Consider the following 21,967-nt stretch of genomic DNA (forward strand, 5'->3'; position numbering starts at 1 on the left):
CATAAAGGCGTCTATTAAGGCTGGTGTGTTCCATCCGCTATCTGCAGCTACAGTGCGGAACTCAATGGCATAATCCACCACTTGACACTGGCGTTGCTTGATTTGCATGAGGAGCCGAGAAGCTTCTCTGGCAGGTGAGGAGTGATCAAATATTCTGCTCATGGTTTCTTGAAAAACTGAGTGTGACTGGCAGGCTTCAGAGTCTCTGGACCAGGGGAAGGTGGCTCAGTTGGTAGAGTGTTCACCCATGAACCTGAAGGTCAGTGGTTCGAACCCTAGTTCCGCCTGTGTCCACCAAAGTGTCCTTGGGCAAGACACTGAATCCCCCGGTTGCTCCCGGTTGTCAGGCCAGCGCAGTTGTTTATGGCAGCTCCGCCGACGACCGGTGTGTGAATGTGTGCGTGTGTGGGTGAATGTTTGCAGTGTAAAGCGCTTTGGGGCTGTAGGAATACAGCTGGAAAGCGCTATATAAGTGTAAGCCATTTACCATTTACCATTCAGCAGTGGCCCAAGCAGCGGCTCTGCCAGTTAAATGGGAAGCAATAAAGGCCACTTTAGACTGATCTGACTCAAAGGCTGCTGGGTTATGCTTGAAGTGCAGGTCGCACTGGACTAAGAAAGTTCTACAGTCACCTGAGTCCCCTGCAAACTTTTCCGGAGGGGCCAAACGCAGAGGCATGGAAGCAGCCTGATGATTGGTAGGTGCAACAACAGGATTCCTTGCAGGTGGTGTATCTGGAGTTTTCAGCTGATTGAGGACCTGGTGTAATTGATTAGCCAAGTGGTTGACTTGGTTGGTGACCGAGGCTTGAAACTCCGCCTGACGCTCCGCGAGGTCCCTCACGCCATGGCCAATCGAGCCCAGCTGAGCCTCGTGCTGATGGAGCTTGGTGCCCTGAGCAGAGAGGGCCGTTTGGAGTCTTTCTGAGTCGGCTGAGTCCATAATTGGCCAGTTTGTTCTGTAATGGACTTGACTCAAGTAGGACTCAAATGCACGACTCCAGGAACAAAAAGAGTATTTACTTAAAAATAGTAAACATTTTTTTTTTTTTTTTACAATCTGGAAAGGGTCATGAAAGCTTTTTCAAAGAATTTAGTTTATTTTGGTTTTTATATACAACCTGGTGAAAAACAAAAAGACCCAGGTGCTACTTCTCAGACTTTATAGGTATCAAAGAGCATGTTAAAAAACGTAAAATGACAGCGTGCGCAACGTATTTAGAGAGTGAATGAACAATATGGTTTGTTTGAAGGGTTAACATGAGAAAGACTATTCTCTCTGAAAACAAGATGGAAACATGATTGAGGCTCACGAAACTGCATGTATAAAACACTCCAAGGAACAATGTCCTATGAACAGATAGAACAGCTGTTTGGGTGGTGATTTGGGATTCTTTTCCATCCTCGGCAACTTGGCACTTTCCAGTCATTGAGTCGACCATGAACTGTCATGAAATGTCTGAGTGTTTTAGGGGCAAGCGTGAGGCCATCTCCCCGACAGTGAAAGCTTGGTCAATATTGGGCCGTGCAATGTTGGAAAGGCTTGGACCCAAATCCAAAGGAGTTGCTGTGGCAGGAGCTTAAGAGGACTGGGCATAAGTGACCTAACATTATTGTTAATAACTATATGATAGACTGATAAAGTCATAGAGGAAATTACTGTCTCAATTTCTTTCTGATGAAGGTAAAACTAAAAACTATTGAATCTGGGGCTACTTAGTATTTTTTTTTGTCTCAATATTTGTGAAATAATAATTTCTGTTGCTTTGTTCATCTGAAGTTATATTCGCCTAATACCAAGTACTTTAATCAGATGACTTTTATCATGTTGTTACACAAAGAAGCATAGAATTGAAGGAAGATCATACTAACTTTTGGATGCATTCAGAACTAAATTTAGCATAGCTTTAATTCAAGTCATGTTCAAATAGCATCTAAGTGTGTCAGCTTATCTCAACACCAACCCACATCAGCTGATTCCTCAGTTGGTTTGCTGATATATTTAGTTGGTATATATTTCCCAGAGTTCTGTACTTAAACTGCTTTAGCTTACTTATTTTGCTGCCTCCCTTGCAAGACCACCTCCACAGCTCTCCCTTTTCACATCGGGCCTTTGTCACTGATGCTATGTTCTGTACTCCAGGGGGTCTTTGTTGCTGCTTTCCCTGCCTCGGGCATTCCACATATCGGAAAGGCAGCTGGAGGATCTCAAATATAAATTGCTGCAGATGGTAATTAATCCATTTGACTATAGTGGGTCTGACTAAGCCTAAACTAACCATTAGAAACTTCGATTTCAGCTTTAAAAATTGCATTCAGTCAACACTGTGGCATCTTCTTTGTGTATATCGCTGAAATTAAAGTGATTGAAGTGACTGGAGCACAGTCCTTCTGTGCGGTGTGAGCTTTACATGATGACCAGTACACTGAACCCTACTGTCTGAACAAAATGTGCAGTCTCAGTTCAGCAGAGCATTTGTAGTCTGTCAAAAACATACTGACAGGACTCTGTGGCCGATGACATAAACTTGTATAATAACATACAACTGACCATTATGTGTTAATGTTATGACTTCTAGTAGTAGTGAACAGTTTCTGCTGTAGCATCAGTACTATGGAATGCAGTTGAAAGTACTTATTGGTGTCAAAAGACACAGTAGACCATATAAACTAAAATTATTTTTGCTGTTTTACTGAATTTTATTTTAAAAAATTGGTGAAGAGTGTCACAGTGTGTGCATTTCATTCGTGCATAGAGTTCATAGCTTATCTTTTCACAATACCTTGTCATTTAAAGGGGCATTTAGCCAAATAGCTCACTCCTGGCAAATTAAAATCCTTTCTTTATTTTTTTGAAGATTCAAGCACACAAAGTTACTTTTGTGTCCTTGCTGTATGCAGTTAGGATGTTGTGTTATATCCAAGGTCTTGAGTTCTGCCTTTTTTCTTTCAATGTAACACTATCTACTAAAAATAAATAAATAGATCAAGTAAAACTACAAAAAAAATACAATTCCTATGGCAAACAATCTTAAATTCTTATTTTTGTTTTTGTCTTTGCACATTCTTAGAATTTAGTACTGACAAGCAGTTAACATCTTGGGTATACTCAGTCAAAATAAAGTCCTGCAAAACCACCAGTGCAGGCCTTGGAGATTAGCTTTGACATATTGTTTAGTATGTTTCTGGAAAACTACAGACTTGTTAGTGCCTGGTTTTTCAGTGGATGGATCACTCCAGTCTGCTGCTCCCTGAATGCTTATAACGTTGATGTTGCTGTGCTCGAGTGAATTACCAGACCCATCCAGCCAAAGCCACTTTTGATTTCTGGTTCAGGCTGGAAAACACCTCTTGGGTTTTTGTCTTAGAAACTTTATTTTTGTGTGTATGAAGACATTAAAACTGAGTGAATATTTCACATGCTAAACAGGCACAGCATCATCCATCAGTGTGTGTGTGTGTGTGTCTGTGTGTGTGTGTGTGTGTGTTAAATCATTATTCATTGTCAGTCATGACTCTGAATACAAAATAGCATAGCTGACATATAAAAAATGTTTATAGTATGGGGGAAAAGCGGGTCTCGAATTTAGCCTAAATGAAGTGGAAAATCAAATATCTGAGGTCATTGTTAGGTCACTGACATTTTGACAAGCTGCCGAGAGTCTAATGTGTTTAAGGTGTCATGATGTTGTTAAATTGTTAAACCTGAAGCATCTTTCAAGCTTTAGCTATCCATGGATAGCTATACACATCAATCGCTATACATGGATACCATGTGTATCCATGTGTTGGGATGGTTGGAGATAGGTGGACTGGCAACTACAGTAGTTTCTCAAAGCTTCATGTTAAATTGTATCTGTAGACTTTCTTGGTTGACCCTCAGGAGGGAAAATGGCAGCCTTATTTCTCTCTTTCTTTAATATTTGTTTCTTTTTATTTAAAATGAATACCATATATATGTTTTACTATTGATAAGGGTTACTATGGCTTACATCTTGATAAGTACAGCTGAATATTGATTTAGATAAAAAGCTGTGCTCGTATTCTTGGCAGGCCACCTATTGTAACGCTGATAGGTCATCCCTGGGAGCCAGTGACTGATAATCCTGTCTGGTCCTTGGATAAATTAGGTTTATCAAATTGGTGTGGTGAACCTTTAACCCCAATAAAGTCACCAGCGTCATTACTAACAAAGCTGCACATCATAGTGTAAGAGAGTCTATGTTTAGCTTCAGTGTTAAATGTTTTGGCGATTATACTGAGAAAACAGGAAATGTGTTTTCCCATGCTTGAATCAAATGCCAAATGATTAGTCCATCGAGTCTATCTAGTTTTTAATCAGTTGATCTGGAAAATAAAAGTGTTTTACTTATTTGCATTATTAAAAAAAAAATAAAACAAAAAAACAAACAAAAAAAAAACAAAATATGGGTATTTGTGGAATACCAGTTTGCCTACATCATATTTATATATTATTTATGTTATTGTATTGTGTAATAATTCTATGTAATTATAATAAACAAGCAACCTGTCGCATTGTTTGAGGGCAAACATGTTGACAACAGAGGGGCTGTCGGAGAAGATTGAAGAATAATAATAAAAAAAAAGAGAAGATGTCCAGATTGAGAGACTTCCCCTGTAAGCACAGGCTCACAAGCAAAGCAGCCATTCAGCAGTGGGATGGATCCTGACTACTAAAGAGGGAGAGAGAGAGGGAGAGAGAGAGAGGGAGAGAGAGAGAGGGAGACTGAAAGAGAGAGAGCGCAAGAAATGGGGGAGTGGTGGGAGAGAGAGAGACAGAAAGGAGGCGAGAAAGAGAGTGAAAGGCTTCACACGGCAGAATATAAATCTGTACGTTAACAGGACTAAAGCTCGGGGGTCTTCAAGCAGCTTTTAGTTTTGATGCTGGCGGGGGGGGTGGTAATAAAGCATCAAGAGGTGGTCTTCTCTATTAACTGAGGATCTGTGCAAATAAGGAAGTGGAACCCGTGGAATCTGTGAACGCCGGTTGTCAAGCACAGTGGTGGGCTGGTCGGAGGTCTCTGACCCCCTCATTTCCATTTCTTGGAAGAAAAGACAAGACCAAAAGAGATACGAGAGAAAAGGGAAGGTGGCAGCGAGGGACCAGTGAGCCATTTCTCTTTTTATTACCTTCATTCACAAAACCGTTGCATCCCATTATCACAGCGATGTAGAGGCATTCTCTCCGATTGGAGGAGGAAGGGTCCCATTGACTGATAGAGGATTAGCCCCTCTCTCCATGCGGTAGCCCTTTTCATCGCAGTCGCCCTCTCATCTCTTGCCGCTCTTCTTATGTTTGCTGTGTTCCTATGTTTCCTCTGTTTTCTCCTCCCTCGTATTCTTGTTTCTTTTCAGTCGAGTCAGGGATCGGGAGGCACTGCGTTTGGGTAGAAGTGGGTGTTTCTGTCATTGTGTTTGGTGCCTGTACAGAGGAGAGCTGAGCAAGGAGTGTGAAAGAAAGCTTTGGAGATAATAAAAAGGCAGCCTGAAAGAAAAGAGGGGAGGGGAGAGACCTGGGACTCTAGAAAACAGCTGACAGCCAATGGCATGTGAATTGTGATGAAACGAAAACTGTTACAGAGACTGTCAACCATTTTAAGGTAGCTCTTCATTGAGAACATTGCCTCTACTTAGGGGGGGAAAGAGGCTGTGTACCAAACTATCACTGCTGGTTGGATTCTGCTATCCCTGTTGCTAAGCAAAGCCTCTAATCTAAAGTTCTTTGGGAGACAGTACTGATCACTCTACAGCAATGAAGGGAAGCTCTGAGGAAAGCATTGAAAGCGTCAAGCCCTCCAACCTGCAAGCTTTTGCCAACATATCCACCCTACATGGCATGAGCCACATATTTGCCTATGGGCACATGACATTCCGTCGATTTCTTTGGACTCTTTCATTCCTAGGTTCATTGGGCTTACTGATGCTGGTCTGCATGGACCGAGTGTCATATTATCTCGAGTATCCTCATGTGACTAAGCTGGATGAAGTGGCAGCAACAAACCTCACCTTCCCAGCAGTTACGTTTTGTAACCTCAATGAGTTCCGCTTCTCCAAAATCACCAGAAATGACCTTTATCATGTAGGAGAGCTCCTGGCCCTCCTCAATAACAACTACCAGATAGCCAACCCTCACTTAGCGGAGCCTGAGGTTCTGGCTGCACTAAAGGACAAGGCAAACTTCCAGAACTTCAAGCCTAAACTCTTCAACATGACTGACTTCTACAACCGCACAGGGCATGACATCGGTGACATGCTACTGCAGTGCACCTTTCGAGGGGAGGATTGCTACCCTGTGAATTTCAGCACGGTAAGTAGCAAAGCTGTAATTTTGCACAGTGTGTCTGCTGTTCTGTTTTCTGACAGATTTGCTGGTCTACTGCTCTCTTTTAAAATTCACACGAACGTACCCTTTTATGTGAAATGTGCAATTTATCTGGAGCAAATGCTTAACTTCGGTGCATTTGCTCTCTGTAAGGTAGAACTGCGTTAATGTCGTGGTGGTTATTGTTATGGCTGTCTTGAAAAGCTTTGCTTTTAGTGTAGCTTTGTATTCTGCATTTGTGTCAAAGACGGGTAATTCATAAAAGCTTGTGAAAAGGGTAAAGTTCTAAGGTGTAACGCTGTTATGTGCTCAGTGATCCCCGAAGATGATGAAGCTTTCAGAAATACATAAAACAATTTGTGAAATATTGAGTGTGCATCACGGAAGAAACACTTTATCTAAAAAGGTGTTACACTGAGCTCAGATAGAGAGTTAACATATGCACACATGTCTTTGTTTTAGTAATCTTAAGGTTCACAGCAGATGAGCACTTTGATATGAAATTGGAGACACAGGAGTTTGATCCCACAGATATTCATCAGCGCTGCTTTAAGTTAGCTGATTGGTTCAATTGTCTGTTGTTCCTGGAAATAAAGTACCACAATTTTTTCTTTTCTGTCACATAGATTATTTCAGAGATCATTCATTAAAGAGGCTATAGTGTTGAATTGTCACAAATCATTCATATTGCTCCAATACATCCTGCATGCAGCTGTCATGCATATGTTTACATCCACTGTACAGCATGAAGGAAGTTCTCCAAAACACAGGGATAAAACCACCTGTCTAATGTTATGGAGGTCCCTCTGGGTGGTGCAGAGACAGCACTTACCCATTAGGAGATTAAAAGGAGATAATGAGATTTTGGAGGATGTCCTGTGGTGTTTGGCACTGGGATGTTGAAAGCTGATCTTTTGAATAGCGTGGCTTGCAGGGGGGTGACCTACGGTGACAACCCTTGATCCGAGACATCGGCCTGAGGCTTGATTGAATTAACACACAGGGTTTTTTGTGGAGGGACCTGGAATTAATGCCTCAGGTTATTCTTATTTTGCATTCATTGATACATTCCTGAGAGGCTTTGTCGCTGTTGTGTCGGGGCTCATTATTTGGGTGTGGCAACCTCCTTCCCAGGGAGTGGCAGGCGATGTTGGAAATGACCTGCCACTGTGTTGGGATGAGCAGGAGATGTCATGATTACCTACAGTAAATAATAGGATTCAATGTTTTCACAGCAGAAAAGTTTGTGTCAAAATGTTTAATATTTTTCACTTCAAAAGTTTAAATGATCAGACTGATCAATGTTATCTTTGTTATCCTTTGATTTACAGATATCAATTTGCATTAATTAATGATGGACTAAGCTAATATATAATTTCATATCAGGCATAAATGCAGTACACGTTTTTTTTTGTTTTTTTTTAAAACCCTGAACCCTGAAGACCTGATACCACCCACAGACAGCCATAAACTGTAAATAAGTTAGAAAAGAAATATGGAATGACGTTTCCTCGATGATCCAAGTGGTCCAGAGGCATCATACTGTACTCTGTTTAATGTGGCTGTAAGAGCGCCATTTACACAGGAAGTGTGACAATGTAACTTTGTGTTCTGCATATTTGTCATGTAATACCACTTGAGTTCTCTGCTTTTTCAGTTGTCTTAGGCTTTAGTCACAAGCTTAATGAGGCTATGTCTTTACCATTAGCTTATTTTATTTGAGTGGATGACTAAAAAAATCAGTTGCCAAGTCTCAGCTTGGTCAAGTCTGAATTGTTCTTTTATATTAAATATGATTACTCTGCTTTGGTAATAAGTAAATTAAAATGAATGGATATAAAATACATCAATATCAACTGTTTCCATTTCACATTCACATCCAACTTGTCTGTGAACTGAGTATTATTTCACTAATAAAATAGGATAGTTCTCAGACATCCCAACTTTATTCAACCCTGAAAGAATTCCCTTGAGTCGGGAACTTGTATCACTCTACCGTCTGCGACTGATGAAAAAACCTCATCTCTGGAATAGAAAAAGCTACAAATTCAATATTGCTTTTTTTAGTTTTGTGCCTTTTTAATTTGTGTCACAAATATTGCAAATTGGGAATGTCTTCATTTACGTTTACGTTTACTTCCAAGCAGCACTCAGAAGTGGAAAAATACAATTATTAATGGGAACCAGTTGCTGTAGTACTGCTTGACTGAAAGCATTAAATGAGCTGTGAGGAAAAAAAAGTATATTCATTCTGTTTTGCGCATGCCGACTTCTTCTTCTTCTCCTCCTTGTTGAGGAAATATCTAGAAAGCTGAAATTTCACCTGTTCAAGAACCGATGGTGTCAAATTCAGATAATGTTGTTGTCGCTACCCATTAATCATTTTGGCATTTTGTTTGGCTGGAGCACTGAGAGCAGAGTAACACCACATGCACTATGTACTCCCAGTGGGAAGAAATGTGTTTGCCAGGACTTTAATAAGAGCCCTAATGCCATGCTCATTCAACTGAGTACTTGATGCTGTATTTTAAAATAACCTCAGACATCTAACTACAAATGATTGTGATTCCCACACCAACATAACCGCTCCCGTGAAGTAAATACAGCCTCACTCCTGTTTATTTAAACATTTAATAAAAACTAAATCATTATATCAATATATATACATATAAAATCATTAAGTCTGGGTTGTGATGCAGTTGGGTAACTAAACTTTCAAAATGCTTTGCATCGTACTGGATGGGAGGTCAAGGAGAGAGTGGCACAAATGCCATAAACCACTCTAATTCCTCTTCCTTCCCTGTTATCAGCTTCATGGATATTATTATTTTTTACTGTTGCTTGTTTGGTGAGCTGTTTTAGCACCATTATTTGAAATTTCAACTGGAAGTTTTCAAAACATGGCAATTATTTATGCATTGTAGGTTCTCAAGATGGATTAATGTCATCTTAAAATGCATGTTAGATGATTCACAGTAGTCAACATTTGAAGTGGATCAAAACTCTTAATCAAAGTTGTCCTAAGACAAGAATCGATATTGTTTTAAATTCTTGGATAACGTTCAAGAGTATTTTTGATCCACTGCAAGCACCTGCAAACACTAGATATGAGGTGACATGAGGTGTTTGTTTCAGTCAATGTTAGTGATCAGATCACTCAAAAGAAAAAGAACCAGGCATTTTTGTTGTCACTTAACCATGGTTTGGTACTTTCATGTATACAGTCCAGTGCAGCTCTATCAAAGTCTCCATGGTGGGATCATTCGAAATGAGTATCATTATCTTCATTCTGTGAATTATATTATACCTCTTTCTGTCTCCGACGGCTAGTGTGACTCACAGGATCTCGACAACAGCTAAAAGCCTGCCAACTGTCCCCTCATTTGGAGCATTATTCTCCCTCTCATTTGCTATCTGCGTGTTACAGTTTCAGTATCTCTGTGTGCATAGGGAAATGGCATCCCTCGAGAACAACTTCCACAATTAACAAAAGTGAGTTTTGATGATCATTTTGGATTATGCAATAAGAGATTGTCTGCTTTGTTTATTTCTTTGCTGAACTGTTGAAAAGGTCAACAAAGAAAGTGTTTATAACATGTTTCCGCATCTCAGACTTCTTGGAGCATTTATAGACAACTGTGGTAGGTTTGAAATAACACAAACAAATTAATATTTCCTTGCTATGTAGAATGCAATGGCAGTGCAACCAGACCCGTTTGACAGCACTGACATTGTATTGTGTGAAAAAAACTACAGTACCAATTAAAAGTTTTGACATACCAAATCATTCATTGTGACTGAGTAGGTGTGTTCAAACTTTTGACTACCTGTATATGACTATCCACTCAGAATGAATAGAAACATTTCATAGCAATGTGGTCGCACAGGAAATCGTAATAACAAATTTAGAAAACAAAAACCCGCCCCTCGGCCAGTACAGGGAGTTCTTCATCTGGTTCAATTATGCTGCTCAGATGAGTATATTCTGTAACCTTGATTCTCGTGCTTAAGTTCCACCCACAGGGAGATTAATCTCCAGAAAGACAAATCACATTTAACACAAGCTCTGTGGTAAAGTATAAAAATCCTATTTCAGACTAAAGAGATTTAAAGTAGAATTAAATATGCTTCCATTTTAAGATGTTTTCACTGTATCAGCAGTGAGTGTGCATGTGTGCCTAAGAAATTGACCTTTATCCGTATGAATTTATTGACTTGCTGTGACTCGTGAAGACCTACATTTGACACTAAGTAAATGACACCTCAGCTGATGATAGACTGCAGCTTGTGATCAAGAGGCTGATTATTGAAATCTGATGGCGGGGTTGCGAGTCTCTATTCTTAAGTCTTGACAGGTTATGACAAGTCCCTCTTGGCTACATTTCGGATCATTCTCACAGAGTGTAAAATCAGTATTCATCATCACATTTTGCAGAAGCTGAGTCTTTAAGATGAAAGCCATCTTTCATCTTATCATCCAGATGACAGCAGGGTGCCAGGGGATAAAACACGACTTTAGCAGAGCCAATACTGGGTGACTCGTAGATATACTAAAAGATGAGTAAAGTTTTTAGGCAGACGTCAGCATTTGGAGACTCATTTTTTCCTCTAAACTGACTGACAGTAGAGCTCGGGAACATATTTGTCAGGCACTGACTTTGGTTTTTTTTTTTTTTTTAATGTGCATTTAGTCTTTGTTTTCTTTACAGTAGTCTTTACAGATGTTGCAGAGTATAATATTAATGCAGCGGAGGGTGATGCATGTTCCCTTTTTTATGAAAAAAGAGAAGCAAAACAAAACAATGGTAATACACTTCACTTTTGATATAATTCTAATTTAAAAACAACAAACAACATAAAAACGATGAAAAAATACTTTCAAATATATTTAGAATACAAATTGTGTTATCGTCAAATATAATTGCTATGGTTTCTCCAAGGACAGCTACGGATCCCTCAGAAGACCTACAGGAACATTAGTAAGGATTTAGAGTTTCATCTCTGAGTGTTTGATGTGTGGAAGTTTGAGATCGCCATTCTTTTTCCCTCCTGTGTGTTTTAGTTGCTAACATGTTGTCCGATACTGGGTGACGTAGTTTAACGTTTGCATAGCTGTAAGCAATTCTAATAGAAGCACGGTTAAGGAAGTAGTACTGAATTGTGGTGCGTAGCAGTGTCACTGCACAGCAAGAAAATTTGTGGTTTGAACTCAGAAGTTTGGGGCACTTCTGAGTGGAGTTTGTGTTTCTCTTGTGACTGCGTGGGGTTTTGTTTTTACGTATTGCAGCTCACTCCCAAAGTCCAAAAGCATGCATGTTTGGTTGATTAGGGGTTCTATGCTGTCCATGAGTGGAAGTGGAGGCTTGTCTCTGTGCAAGTTGCGTTTCCATTACACTGTTTCCCAAAAGCAAAGCAAAAAACTCTGAATTTGCGACGGTCTGTTTTTCCATTGGACGGTGATTTTCTTTTTATGAACTCTCCTAATTTTCTCTTGTATGTCTATAAATCTCTGTATCCCGTCCTGTGAGACTTATCCTTAAAACAATGTAAAAGAAGGTCTCAACTATGACGAAGATGGACAAAAATATCTTTAGTCACTGAAATATTATTGTGACTGTTGTTGAGAAAATAGTCAACAGAGGATGAGGACAGCGGATGATCTTTTAAATGATTCTTCAGAGGCAAAGCCCTTATGTAAGACAGTAATTCACAATGATTAAGACGAACAAAGTACCTGGATTTTTTAAATATCCTATCATCTGTTGGCTTATAAAAGAATCAGCCAAAACCAGACTAATTTAATGTTCTTTGAAGATGAAATTATATTTCATTATAATCACCCTTCCATTTATTATTTCCACTTATTCCTATTCACAGTCACAGCGATCTGCTGGAGCCGATCCCAGCTCCCATTTGGTGAAAAACAGGGGTTATTACAATAATATGTGGGTTAATATGGCTGCAGGCTGCATGCAACACACCTGTACATTCAAGTAAGGAAAGTAATCAATATAAATTAAATAACCTTTCAGCATCACATAATCAGCTCATCACAGAGGACAAAGTAGACAACCAGCCATGTACTTTAATAATCCCAAAAGGAAATTTAAAAGGTTACAATGGATAAAAAGCAAGTCGTATAAAAAGCAAGGTTTTATGGAGTTTTTGTTTTAGGCTACACCCACAACCTTTTAAACGAGCTATGGTTGGTTGCCGAGAACAGCTTCAGCCCTCCTTGGCCTTGGTTGTACAAGAGTTTTGGAGAAAAAAAGGATATAGTTTTGTTAATGATGGTGGAGGGCCCTGTCCAACACACAAGTTTAAATGCTTCTTAGGTGTTCAAGCAGACTAAGATCTGGCAACTGCGAAAGTCTTGGCATAGGCTACACAGAGGCGTGCTTACAGTCAGGAGCATAGCAACCAACACTGCCGCATGAAGCCTTGCACTATGCTCAGCAAGGAAGTAACAATACTTCACAAATTAGCTTTTTCTTGCAGAGTTTTCTGAATTTGCTGTAGTAAAACATCCAACCGCTCCAGCAGCTAATGTGTGAACCCAGGGTTTTTTAAAGTGGGTGTGAAGGCTGAGTTGTGGAACAAAGCTATCCTCAGACTTCAGCTGGCCTGGAACAAGTACGTTTTAAATCATTAAGGGATTGGATTTTAGGAAGAAAAAAAAAAACAACCCTGACTCTGTGTTGTGCCACTGGCTGCTCAGCAACAGCAGCTGTCACACTATCTGAATTTGGTGAAAGCAAGCAACAGTGTCAGGGAAAAATAAACATAGAAAAAATAATGAGCTGCTTCACTGAGGAATGTTTCGTGGGTTTTGACATATTGGTAAAGAGACACAGACACACACAAACTGAGGAATCGAGGGGGACTGAGAGAAACATGAAGGAGCATAGAAACATCTGGAAAGTGCAATAATTTGTCTACAACAAAGAACGGCTAAGATGCTGCTTTATTTAAAAATAGTATAATTAGTATAATTATACAGTATGTATGTATGTATGTATGTATGTATGTATGTATGTATGTATGTATGTATGTATGTATGTATGTATGTATGTATGTATGTATGTATGTATGTATGTATGTATGTATGTATGTATGTATGTATGTATGTATGTATGTATGTATGTATGTATGTATGTATGTATGTATGTATGTATGTATGTATGTATGTATGTATGTATGTATGTATGTATGTATGTATGTATGTATGTATGTATGTACAGTATGTATATTATCATTGAATAGTTATTATTTTAATGACCAAGTGTCAATCAAAAGTTATTAGTCAAAGATAGTCTTCAAAACATAGTCACTGAAGAGATATGTTGGCATTAAATAGCTGTTTTTAGTCCCTCAAACCACCTATCAGTTTATGTTAGGATAGATCTATCATGATGTAGTCTGACAGTCAACAGGATTTACAAGCAACAGTGTGCACGCATCGCTACCTGAAATGAAGCTGACGTCGACCAAACAGCAGCATTGGGATCTGTGGTATGAGAAGAGCTTTACTACCCTTAGGCCATAGTTTAAAGCTTTAATCCTTGCTGTTCTCGCTTAAAAATCCACCATTTATACACCGATTCCCCACAGCTGTAGTGTTTACATTAAAACCTCATCCAACATATTTGAGTTTCTATAAACTCATTGGGGGGAGCAGTGGAAAACATGAAGGGGTATCTATGTGCCGTTTAGATGTCAGTGTTAATAAGAGAAAGAAGCATCTTCACAGAAAGAGATGTCGACCTTTTTTTCTCTCCGTAGACACTTCATTTAAAAGTATCAAACCATGTCTAAAAATAAATGTATGACAACTTGGTAAGAGATGCTATCAAAGAGAGTGGAGAGAAAAAAAAGAAAAACAAAAAGAAAAAAAAAACATCACCACATTTTAAGCAGTAAGAGCTCTGAGGGAGTAATGTTCAACTCGCGGGGTCTGAATGAAGCATCCACTGAAATTCACAACAGGCAGTGGAGTAATGCGCATATGCAGGTATAAGGCATTCAGCAAATGCACTGCTGCGCAGAGGGATTTCCTGCTTACCTACCTAAAAAAACAACCACATAAATCAATGTTCATCTTGGGAAGGAAAGCTGCAGCTGGTTCCGTTTTTCCCGTGCTACAAGGTGTTAACTAATGTGACACCCCATCTCAAAGCTGTCCTTCAAAGCCCAGCCTCCTCTCAGGGAGCATTTTGCCATGGTAAGACGCTTTGCCCTAAGGATGAATGCCGTTATTAAAAGTCCCAAAACTTATAAGCTACACAGAAGGGTACAAAACTCTATATGCAGGTTGCTTGTAAACATAAACAACTAAAAAGATCAAGTGGGCAACATACCCACCCACCAAGACACCGTTACATCACTGAGTGCAAGTAAACATCAATCCCGGCCCATCTGCGGCCCAGCTTCAGCCACACTCGGCAAGTGATATCACTCGTTCAGCAAAGTACTGAAAAACAAAAACAGATGGAAAGTGTGATTGATTTTACGATTTGCTTTCTCATAATTATTAAAGATCTTTGAACTCCCTGCCTAAGCTTTGTGGGGCACGCAGTCCCACTTCATGCAGATGTTTATAATGAGTTCATAAAACAACAGATTTACATCATGTAAGAGTGCGGTTTGTGAAATTATTTCTAGCAAAGCTGTTGCTTCTGTTAACTGTTATAGTCAAGCAGTTTTCATTGTGATTTACACTCGTTTAAGTTTTATAATTGACTTAAAGGGTACGTAAATCAGCGTGGAGCTCCCTGCCAGACATTCACACATCACGGAGGCGATCCATCAACCTCCCCGGATTGTGATCTGCAGACAGCACACCATTCCTGCTCACTGTGTGTACCAGGCCTCCTGTCGGTGACACTAGTGGCCTGGAGGGAGATATTTTGTGCTTGATATATTTTGTAGCAAGAGAGCAGTGGTCTAAAATCAAATCAAATCAAAATCTAAAAAAGGTTTTTTCTTATTGTAAAGACTAACATCACATTGCACGTGAAGATCCTGGGTCAAGAATACCTGTTAATTTCACCAAACTTCACCACTTCTTAGAGACAGTTTGGATCTATGTGTTTTTACAGTAATTTGCATTTTGCCCCAATACATCGACCGAGAGTATGACGTTTAATCTCCATTCTTTATAATTACTTGTAATGAAATAATGAGTTTGTCTTTATTGTAACTTTGAATCTTGCTTTGAGCCTCTTTGTGCCTGATAGTGTTTTGTCATGCATACAAGATAAAAGAAAAAAGTATAAAACAGTTGTTAATTTGTCAGTCAGGAGGTTTTGTGTTTCAGGATTAACAGTTCATTTTGCTTACGGTACGTGTGGGAATCAGTTCTAGCTCTATTTTTCTCAGGTATTAATCACGTTAAACCACCATATCGTGCAGCAGCTCATTGTGGGTTTGAATGGAGCAGTTCAAGTTTAGGGCTCTTAGAGTAGCTACAGGCTAACCAACAGTACATTTAGCCCATTGCGTTTTCAGGATATCCAAACACAGCTGACTGGCACCCACCGACAGAGTTTTTCAAGAGATTACTGGAAACATTAGGCTTTATATTATGTTATATTTGTAAAATGAAGAGTCCACGTGACTTAGTTTATTTGAGTGTGTTGACATTTTGAATGTGTGATCCCTGTCACCTACTGGTATTTTTCTTTTACTCAGAACTATGTATTATTGATGTTTTGATTCATTTACACTTCAGCCACAGGTTAAAGTTACTTAAACTGCATTTACGCCTCATGGCTATTAAACAACAGACTGACAGAGGATGATGGTGCTTTATCAACAGAAGAACTTATTTATATTTGGTCTTGCATGGCCGCAGTGAGCATTTTGCACCTTCTGATTGCATGAGTGCTTTTTCCATTAACGAGTAGCGACACTGTGAGGCAGGACAAATGAATTTGTTGCTACATAAATTGATTCTTCTCCTGTATTAGAGAGTTGATTAATTTCTGACAGTTTTTTTCTCCTTTTTTTCTCCCTGGAGGTTGAAAACAAGCAACATTTTTAGCGCATAACATTTAAGTCGAACAAACTACTAATCAAACACACAGAGCTTTTATAGAAATCAGCTTTTATTATCTTTACCTTGATTGTGACCTCAGTTACAATAATATAAACAGAGCTGTGGCATCTGACTCATTTATATTCATGGGCTGTTGTTGTTTATCTTCCCTGAGACTGGATTGCTGGATGTGAGGGTCTCGTTGTCATCGTGTCTCCATGTACTGAACATTTCTGGAAAGTTAAATGCACACTGAAAACAGTTTTTTGTACTGTGTGAAGAAGATATAGAGAATATTTTGTCATTATAATAAAAACTGTTTCATATTCCTCCTATGATTCTACTTATGAGTTACCTCGTGTTTCTGTTGTTAATAAAATGAATCGCTGCCTCTAAACTTTTACATGAGCTATCATTTCCCTTCCCTGAATGCACGTAGTCAGCTTTTAATATTCAATCTATTCTGTACAGATTCATTTCTCTTTCATTTCAACTGTAACAATGAAGGCTAACACTTTTATGTTTCAAAATCCTCTATTTTGTGGTTAATGCTTAATCCAGAATATCCTCTCTCACAAGGGTTTAACAGGTAGCGCAATTGTGTGAAATATTACTCCTGCAGCGTAGTGTTACGTATTGCAGCACAATTCAGTGTTGACAATATCAGCTGGCATGTTGAGTAATACACAGTAGGTCAGTAGCCATCTAACAGTACAGTATTTGCAGAAATCCAATTTGGCTTTGCCGAGGCCAGAAATAGGATCACCGTCATAAATAGGCTTTTTAGCTACTTTATTTCAATGCACTGTTACAGACTGTGCTCAGAGAACATGATGCAGCTACAGATACAGAGGTGTTATATGATGTGAAAGCTTCCTGTCAATGCCAGGACAGAAAGTCACACCTCTGCTATGAGAAAACACAAACTTCTCCAGCATTCATTGGCCTTCTTTCCCTTTGTGTAACCAACGAAGCGGACATATCAACTATTTTGTTGTGCCCTACAATTTTTAATTTTAAGCACATATCTGGCTGGGAGATATTTAATGCAGCCTCAGGGCTTGCTCTCGTCTAAACACACATCTATAGGCTGCATAGAGAGAGTGAGGTTGTCAGCCAGGCTCAAAACTGAAACAAACTTAAGTGATGGACAGCTGAACTTACCTTGATTTAAAAAGCAGACACGATACACGATACATTTTAACAAAAGGATATCATAATAATAATACATTTTATTTATATAGCGCTTTTCAGGGCACTCAAAGACGCTTAAGGTTGATTTTAAGGTTATTTTACTAGTTTTTAAGTGTCTTAATGGTCTTGGGCCTTCTTATTTGTCTGCACTACTTTTACCTTATCGACCCTCACGGACCCTGAGGTCCTCCGGTGCCGGCCTTTTAACCATACCAAAAGTTAGAACCAGGACACACGGGGAGGCGGCATTCAGTTTTTATGGTCCCCGATTGTGGAACAGCCTCCCGGAAAACCTCAGGGCCGCAGAGACTGTTGATGTTTTTAAAAAGAGGCTCAAGACCCATCTCTTTAATCAGGCTTTTAACTGACTCATTTAACTATTTTAAATTTCTTATGCTCACCCTTATTTTTATTGGATCTTACTGCTCTGTTTTATATTTAGTTTATCCTTTTTTATCATATTTTATTTTCATTGTTTTATCTTAATGTTTTATCTAAATATTTTAGTCATTATTTATGGTCTATTTTATACATTTTACTGTCTTATTCCTTTAGTTTTTAATGTCTTGCTTTTTAGACATACTTTTAGGATTTTATGTTATGTTATACTTTTTAAAACTCTTTTAGTGTATTTTATCCTGCTTTCTTGTAGCTTTTAGCTCCAGTGTTTCCTCATGGGGAGCCTCCATGCTGGGAGTGACTCTGGCCTGCAGGGGGTCGTCCTGGGGGTGGTTCTGGCCTGGATGGTTGTGGAGCTCTGCACCACGGCTTCACCGCTGTGGTGTGGACTCCTCTATCTGTCCAGGCCGGGATGGTCTCTGTGGGCCCCCCCCCCCCCCCTTGTAGCTGCGGGCTATGGGACCTCCTGGTGTGGACGGCTCCCCGTTACCGTTTCCTCACCTGGATCCTCTGTGCCTAGCCATGTCTGCACCGTGTGTCTGTGTGTGTCTGTCTGTGTGTGTGCGGGGAGGGGGGGAGGGGGAGGGCGGGGGGGAGCATTAATACATTTTATGTTTATGTTTTATGGAAAGCACTTTGTGTTACATTTTTTTGTATGAAAGGTGCTTTATAAATAAAGTTTGATTTGACTTGATTTGAAGTCATATTGGATATCATGGATCCTGTCATGTAAGCCATACAAATTTAAGTCATTTTTACAATATCTTTTAGGTGTGTAATTTAAAATAAATAAATACACATCAGTTTTGCAATCAGTGACAATGATTATTACAGTACTGAGCTGTACTGTTCTGAATGCAGTTGACCCCCCCCCCCCCCCCAAAAAAAAAAAAAAAAAAAAAAAACCCACACAATTCTGGCAAACACAGAGATGCTTTGACCATTAAGCATTTTCAAGTATTATAACAATCTAAACACAATACCAGGTTACTATGGCAATTTTAAGCTCTCCCACAGCAGTTAAGTGTGAAAGACTATGGTTAAAGAGAGAGAGAGAGAGCATAGTTTATAATGAAACTAACAATTTTAGTGGTCCTGAATTTAATACTTGCAGCTTACTTGACTCACTGGACCTTTCCTGCTGTTCTGCTTTGCTGATCTCAGAATAGTAAAAAACAGTATAAATGAGCAGAGATGCCTGAATTGTTATACACATCCTAAGAGCCAATGTTATCAGCATTTAAACATAGATGCTAATGGAGCATAATGTCACCCGATGCTTCTTAAGGTATATTTCTTTTGGAAAAGTAAAATAAGAAAATCTAAATATCTATGCCGTAGGATTTGGAACTTTTATGTATTGCAAAGTGAAAATGAAAAAGAAACACTCAGTGTGGAGCACAGACGCACCAATTACTATTTTATTGGCCAATTTGAATTTCCAATTTTCTTAAAGATTTGACCTAATGATTTTGATTTTGTTTCTAATAACTAAAATCAACTGCATACAGTAGCATAATCAATACATGAAAGATAAATGAGGCTGCTGGCAGTGTGCTGCACTAGATTTATTTCTAACCTCTTAGCCTTTGTTAGCTACATAACACTAAATATAATCAGTAATGCTGTTTTAAGTGTTGGATTAACTTCATTGTCCCAACTGGTTTGGCTCTTGTTTGTTCATTAATTGTTACTTTTCAGACTAGATAAATTCATATCGATGGGTAGTTTATACTCACCGAATCTCATTTTCACTCACTTTGATGCACTTCAAACAAATGTTGCTTTGGTGCCTTTTCACATAAAGGAAAAACAAATGGAAAAAAAGATATAACCAGGCATTTAATCAATGCATTTGTGGTCTGAACCCAGTGCATCCTGCAAAAAAATAAACTAGAATGTATTAAACTTAAGTCATCTAAGAATGAAGAGAAGGAAAGAGATCTATGCTGAACTCTTGCACCACTGGTCAGTCAGGCGTGACAGTGACATTGGATTGAGACTCCTTCTGGCTCCGGCTGGTTGTTTTCATTCGGGTACATTAGTTTGTTACAGCTCTAATAGAAGGACTTTTCTTCCCACAGAAATGTTATGTTTCATGTTTTAATGTTGGAACAAAGTGACAGTTTCATTTAGTTTGAGGAAAGTTCATTTTAGTTCACTTCTCCTATAAAGTACCACTGATAGCATCTTGGCACCGGTCCCAAATTTGTCTGGCATCTACAGATTCATCCCTTATCAAGACGTTGGTCGCTCTTTTGAAAATAACTCTTTGATTAAATGAATATTAAATCTTAAATGGTCATATTTTTGTCCATCAAGGTGTTAAATATCCCTCACAACAGAAGCTTCACTCAAGGTTTCACAATGTCAGTCAACAGGCTCCACTATTTATATACTCCTTACCTGAAATAAAGAATTCCTTCAGTGACCCGTTATTTTCTTATTTTAAGTAGTCATGGCTATGATCTAAAACAAAATGTAATGCAATTTTTTTCTGAAATTCACAACACATGGAGTGCTAGTTTTTTATTTCGTATAAAACACTGAAAAATGTGTTTTTATTTTTTAACTATATTACTGATCAACTGGATGCTACTCAAATCACTCCCAGCTCAGGGATCAAGGCTCTGAGTACTCCAGTTACCAGTGGCCCCACTGTTGCCTTTATGTTTTCTACCCCAGCCTTTCGTGCTATTTTGTCTTACTTCGCGATAGTGCTATTGCTCTACCACCCTTGGAGATATTTCCTTTTTTAACTACAGTATAGGACCATATATAGTATATAACCAGTATATGTTACCAGTGATGTTACTGTATGCTTTTCCGGCTACTTGATTATCGCTGTCAATAGCTATCTTCATCATACCTGCTATTATCTGCTGGATTGTCCTGGGTCTTGTCTGGTGTGGTAGACATTAGGGTCTATTGTGTTTAATGTTCAGGGCCTATTCTAGTGCTGTTATAATTATTGCTGCAGTACTATTTTCCAAACACGCCTTTTTCAAGCCACAGGTAGGACTTCAATCCATCGGTGGGACATGCATGTAGGTGCTTCTCGTGGTTACCCGTCATAGATATGGTTTCAAATCTAGGAGCTTAATTGTGTTATGGGTAACTGCTGCTAATGTAAAAAGACTTGTTTTGTAATTTTTTATTAAATTTGCCTGCAACAAATGTATCTATAAAACAATAACAATTAAGTCTGTGTTTCTCATTCTCTGCTTCTAATGACTAATTCCATCAGCAGGCTTGTACCCAACCCTCACGGTGATGATAAATAAATATTTCCAATCAGTTTTTGATTAGATGCAGTCGTGGAAAATAACTCCTTTTTTATTAAACTTAATATCTTGAACCCATCTACTCAAGTAGATTAAAAAACCTCATATATTGGATTATGGTACTGTAAACTGAAAAGATATCAAGGCCATGTTACCTTGGGCCCGTCTGTTGCCATGGCAGTCATCTGTGAGGCATCGTCCTGTGCTGTTTTCACAAATTGCATTACTCTACGTTTAGGCACAATTACCAGACTCATCTAACCAGCTTTTCAAGTGTAACAGCAGTTTTACCACTAACATGAGGGATAATGCACATTTCCTTCAACACTGTTTTCTTGTACCTATGACGATCCAGGAAAGGTAAAGACAAGGTTTCTGTTCCTGTATACTCTAAAACACCCTCTTGGTTGCTTGATGACATTCTTGTCACTGTGAACTCACAACCCCAATGAGCAACTTCTGCACTGTGCTGCACACAACTTGGAAGCTTTGTGGCTGCTTTGTGGCTTTGATACCAGTGAGTTACATGTTGAATGTGTCATTCAGTCTTCATCAGTGAAGACATGGGCTTTCCCTCCCTGTGTGCATCGATTTATATTTGCTGATGCTGAAGAATAAACACGGTGATGTGGATGGTTACACCCTTTAAAAGTGTTAAATTGACAGTTGGCTTGCATTTCTTCTAATTATTATCATAACTGGTGCTGTCAG

At 39.0% G+C, this 21,967-nt stretch overlaps 1 protein-coding gene across 2 annotated transcripts in view; it reads left to right on the forward strand.

Moving 5' to 3' along the window:
• Window positions 1–4,970: 4,970 nt before the first annotated feature.
• The window catches only part of asic1c (acid-sensing (proton-gated) ion channel 1c), a 131,754-nt gene continuing 114,757 nt past the window's right edge, over window positions 4,971–21,967 (forward strand). For both annotated transcript variants that reach the window (XM_061732491.1, XM_061732492.1), the window contains exon 1: window positions 4,971–6,328. In XM_061732491.1, the coding sequence (XP_061588475.1) occupies window positions 5,774–6,328 (555 nt within the window). In that variant the 5' untranslated portion in view covers window positions 4,971–5,773. The remainder of the gene's footprint in view (window positions 6,329–21,967) is intronic.

This window comes from Cololabis saira, chromosome 10 (assembly GCF_033807715.1).
Source record: "Cololabis saira isolate AMF1-May2022 chromosome 10, fColSai1.1, whole genome shotgun sequence".
Classification (NCBI taxonomy): domain Eukaryota; kingdom Metazoa; phylum Chordata; class Actinopteri; order Beloniformes; family Belonidae; genus Cololabis; species Cololabis saira.